Below are 4,728 nucleotides of genomic sequence, written 5' to 3' on the forward strand. Positions count from 1 at the left end.
AAAACTCACACCACTAGTTGTTGCAATAGTGGATACATCAATTTATAGTAGTCCTATTAATCATGTAATTGTTCTATTGTCCACTGGTACATAGGATGTCTGTACTTGTGGAGACAACTGCATCAGAGAGCGTGCTCTCCTCTTTCCTCTTTGGTAGATATTTGCAGGAACACAACAATTCAGTTTGGCACCACTATTTGTTTAACAAATAGAATGTTGTGTTCCCTAGACGTTGACAAAGTATAACACATGTCTGCACATGCGTTAAACTTCTGCATTCCCACGTGGTCTTGTAAGGTCACTTGTCAGCCGCCGACGTGTATCCTTTTCTGTTCAACTTTGTATTTGACTTCTGTTGAATAGTACAATTGATGTAGACCACTCAGGATACTATGCTTGTAATGGAGCATAGTTGTCTTGTGTAGTTAAGCTGCATTCCAGCTATGCTGGTTCTTCATTGCTGAGTCACTATATATTATTGAATTGCTGGGTACACATCCCGGGCTAATTGAAAAATACTGTCTACCTTGTGCTGGTAGACTAAACAGCAAACTAAACACTCGACACAGCAATATTTGATGTCTATACATAAACAAACTTATGCTGACTACACATAACATTTTAGTGCAAATAAATTACAGTTTTGTCATAATTAAATCCTTAATTATTTTGGGATTCAACAATAACAACAACAACAACAATAATAATAATAATAATAATAACAACAACAAGCAGGTGACCAACCGCGCGTTGCGGCGGCCACCTTGCAATGCATTCAAGTGATGTTATTTGCCACATAGTTGTATTCTTTTGCAGGTTTGGGCAATGATGATGGTTCATGGTTCTTCAAAGAATGTGAATGCAGCTTCTAGTTCCCAAGAGTGATAAATGGCCTGCATTATTATTATTAATAGAGAAATTAGATAGTTTCAACAACAATATAAGTAGACAATGACACATTTGGTTTTGGATAAGTTGGTAAATTGCCAATCAACCTGCAGTTGGTGGTTTTTTCATGTGACGTGTATACATTGCAAGATAACATATACTGCTATATCAGTGAGTGGGTTGATGAAGCCATATTTATGATGATAATCGACGCTTAGTTATACGATTCTTAAAGTCACTTAATAATGGATAAAACACATGGGAGACCCTACATATTATAAAGATATAACAACGATATTACAGGTTGCATTATAGCAATCTAATTTTATAGTACTTTAGGATTTTATGAGACATAAACTTGTAAACTAACAATTGTTGGATACCTCTTACGTCATCAATGACATAGTATCTTATTAGTGTGGTTAAGTTTGAGCGATCAACAATTCCAAGAAATTGGACCTCAGCTGCCCATTTTTCAGACCTGCATTTTAAATCAAGCATGTTTTGATTATTCGGCCTTTTACTTTAGCAGTCAGGTACATTATATACTTTTCGCTATATCATGGCGGTTAATTTGAACTAATGAGCTATCAATAATTATTTTAAGTTTGTCCTATCAAAATTTGAAAGAGTAACCATTTAATTAAGCAACACACCAATGCAGAGACCAAATTGAAACATAAAAGACCCAAATCAAGCAGAGGATGTAACAAACTATAGACATGTTCTTAAAAATCTAAGAAAAATGAAACACGTGGCCAAAGTTACAGCTGGACCTATTATTAAGCTAGCAAAAAAAAAAAAAAAAAATTAACAACAAAAAGAGTCAAACGTGGGCAGGTATGAAAACCATATGCTAAATCAACCACACGGGCTAAATTTGGGCTGTGAAAAGACTATGGATTATGTGTAATCCGTTTAATAAAAGTAAAAATTAGGACAGTCCATAGAGTCGAACCTGCAACCTGAAGGATGAAAGCATAACTCACTAACCACCAGTGGCCACCATCCAAATCCAAATAATAATAATCATGTGAAAAACAAATACATAACCTATTAAATAAATTCAGTATGTAAAATTACCAAGTTAGTCCTCAACAATAGCTGAAGCTTTTCCAAGAGTCTTTCCAGCTCGATTAACCATAACATCTGTAATTAACTCGGATAAATAATTCAAACTAACCTGATCGTTGTATTCAAACTAACCTGATCGCTGTGATTATGTTTTATAACAAATTAAAACATTAAAATGGTTTCACGTGAATTATGAAAACAATTGTGCAAAACAAATTGAGCTCTTATAAAAACTCGCGTTAACGTAAAATGCCATGTAGAGCTGGAATAAGTACATTTGTTGCCGCAAATGCCTCTGTTGTACCAAATGTTGCAAATGCATCTTAAAAAGCATTTGTAACACCAAATGTATTTGCAAAGCGTGTACATATTTACTCCTTAGATGCCCTACATGGCCTTTTAATTATACTTTAATACCTGATCATTTAACTTTTCCTACCTTTCTACATTTGAGGAGTTATGAAAATTAAATCTGAGTTGACCCGTTTAGAAAAGGAACGAACATTCTGGCACAAAAAATACACATGAGGTTCTCTGAAGAACACCACTTTTAAAAGGAAAAATATGATGGAGGTCAAGACGGTAGCTGCGGCGGTGTGGCTAGCGTCGGCAGAGACGCTGGTGGTTTACCAAGAACTGAAGATCATTATAGAACTAAAGGGGCCAATATAGACCCATTAAATATATACACCCACTGATAGAAATAAATGAAGAATCGTATGTTTATTTTGCTAATTGGTTAAACCTCTTTTCATTACGATTGATTAATAAACCTCGTCTAATCTTCTTTCATGTTGCCACAACAATTATTCTTACCATCAAATTATGAAACAAAGCCAATACACTAATGAATCTTAAAATTACCTTAATGTAGAAGAGAGTCACAAAATATCTAAATTTTCTTCCACATGCTACAAACAAAGCAACATATATAAGGTTTTTGTAGACATAATCAACAACAAAAATCTTGAAATTTACACTGTCACATAAAGAAACAAAATAAAAAACAACAATAATAAAAATACGCAACACCTATGTTTTTTTCTGATAGATATAATAATGTATGTTAAAACATAGGAATACAATTTAAGAAAGGGGTGAAGCGGCGACGGTACCCGTAGAGCAGCGGTCGTAGAAGATGGCGACAGAGGCGGTATAAGCATCTGCGCCAGTAGCGCTGTAGCATCATAGCAGCGGCGATGCCGGTTATGACAGCGGCGACGGCGTCGGACGTAGCGGAGACCGTGTCGGCTGTAGCAGCGGCGGCGGTTGTGGGCTTCATGATAACTGGTAAGAATCAGTGAGGAAGAAGATGAAAACGATATACGAAGGAATGGAAAAAAAGGGAAAATTTCCAGAAGGATCGAGAAAGCAGTGGTAAGAATGGAAGGTTAAGAAGGAGATGGAAGGATCGAGAGGTGTATGGAAAGATTAATAAAGTAAAATATCTTACATTTGTAAAAGGCTAAAATGCTCTTTTTGATTTTAGGAATAAAAAAAACCGTGAATAGTGGGAAAAATTTGCTCAACGCTTTTGAATAAAAAAAATAAAAAAAGTACTTTTGCGTGGGTCCTAGACTCCTTGGTTTACGAGGACTATAATCAAACATAAGTATAAATCCAGGACCATGTACTTGTAGTTTGTTCTCTTTTGTTATAAAAAAATCAAATCAATACATCTGTTTGATAATATGGCTGATTAATTTTATCCTTAATTATATTCATCACTGTAGCATAAACAATTGATTGTGGTGGTGGATCAAGTCCTTTTCCATTTTACATAATTCGAATTTTCATTAATATATACCAAATATAAAATGATTTTGCTATAAATGGTAAGTGATAAGATGTACACGCAGAATTGATGGTAACTGAAACCAAATATGAACAATGGAGTAAACGATTTGTAGAGAGACTACTCTTTTTGAAATAGCGACATTTTACAAAAAGGTTAAAGCTATAAATATGGTGAGAAATATTCAAATGAAACTAACTTTTAAGTTGAGATTCAAGGAACCAATTAGAGTGTGACACGTGACGCGATAATCACATGTGATTGGAAAAAAAAATTTCAAAATTTTTTTTTTTTTTTAAAAAAAATTTTGTTCGCAATTTTTTTTAAAATTTTTTTTTTCAAATTTTTTTTTCAATCACATGTGATTGAATTTGACATGCAGTAAATCACATGTGATTTTTCATGCCAATCACATGTGATTGTAAAACTTAATCACATGTAATTCTGCATGTCAAATCCAATCACATGTGATTGAAAAAAATTTATTTAGTAAATGTCGAATTTCAATAAATTTGTGCTAAAGCCTTTAAACACCAAGTTTTTGATCAAAACTTGATCAAATCACTGAATTAAAGTCTGAAATTTTAAAGATATGATCACGAAACCCTAATAAATTTAATCAAATCATCGAATTAAAGTCAGTTTCTTGTTGAAATTTTTTTTTTTGAAAAAAAAATTAAATTTTTTTTTCCAATCACATGTGATTGGATTTGAAATGCTAAATTTTAAAAAAAAAGTTTAAAAAATTTTCGAAAAAAAAAATTTGTAAACAAAATTTGTCAAAATTTTTTTATTTTTTTTAAAAAATTTCTTTTGTTAATTTTTTTTTTCAATCACATGTGATTGTTGCGCCACATGTCGCACTCTGATTGATCCGTTGAATTTTAAGCAAATTATTGAATTCAAATTATTACAACTCTAAATATGGTATATACTTTCATTTTTTTTCCATTGTAATCTATGTATCTCAA

At 32.8% G+C, this 4,728-nt stretch overlaps 1 protein-coding gene across 4 annotated transcripts; it reads right to left on the reverse strand.

Moving 5' to 3' along the window:
• Positions 1 to 676: 676 nt before the first annotated feature.
• LOC139867195 (uncharacterized) lies at positions 677 to 3,457 on the reverse strand. Of its 4 annotated transcripts, XR_011765781.1 has the most exons (5): positions 3,078 to 3,457; positions 2,827 to 2,873; positions 1,972 to 2,037; positions 1,272 to 1,369; positions 677 to 893 (listed from the first exon to the last, which is right to left on the reverse strand). XR_011765781.1 is itself a non-coding variant. In XM_071855526.1 (3 exons), the coding sequence occupies exons 1-3, from the start codon at positions 3,242 to 3,244 to the stop codon at positions 847 to 849; spliced, it is 312 nt and encodes a 103-aa protein (XP_071711627.1). In that variant the 5' UTR covers positions 3,245 to 3,457; the 3' UTR covers positions 677 to 846. The 4 variants fall into 4 exon arrangements, 1 of the variants encoding a protein (XP_071711627.1); XR_011765780.1 differs by having other exon boundaries at positions 1,972 to 2,873; XR_011765779.1 differs by having other exon boundaries at positions 1,972 to 3,457.
• Between the last annotated feature and the right edge of the window lie 1,271 nt (positions 3,458 to 4,728).

This window comes from Rutidosis leptorrhynchoides, chromosome 9 (genome assembly GCF_046630445.1).
Source record: "Rutidosis leptorrhynchoides isolate AG116_Rl617_1_P2 chromosome 9, CSIRO_AGI_Rlap_v1, whole genome shotgun sequence".
Lineage (NCBI taxonomy): Eukaryota > Viridiplantae > Streptophyta > Magnoliopsida > Asterales > Asteraceae > Rutidosis > Rutidosis leptorrhynchoides.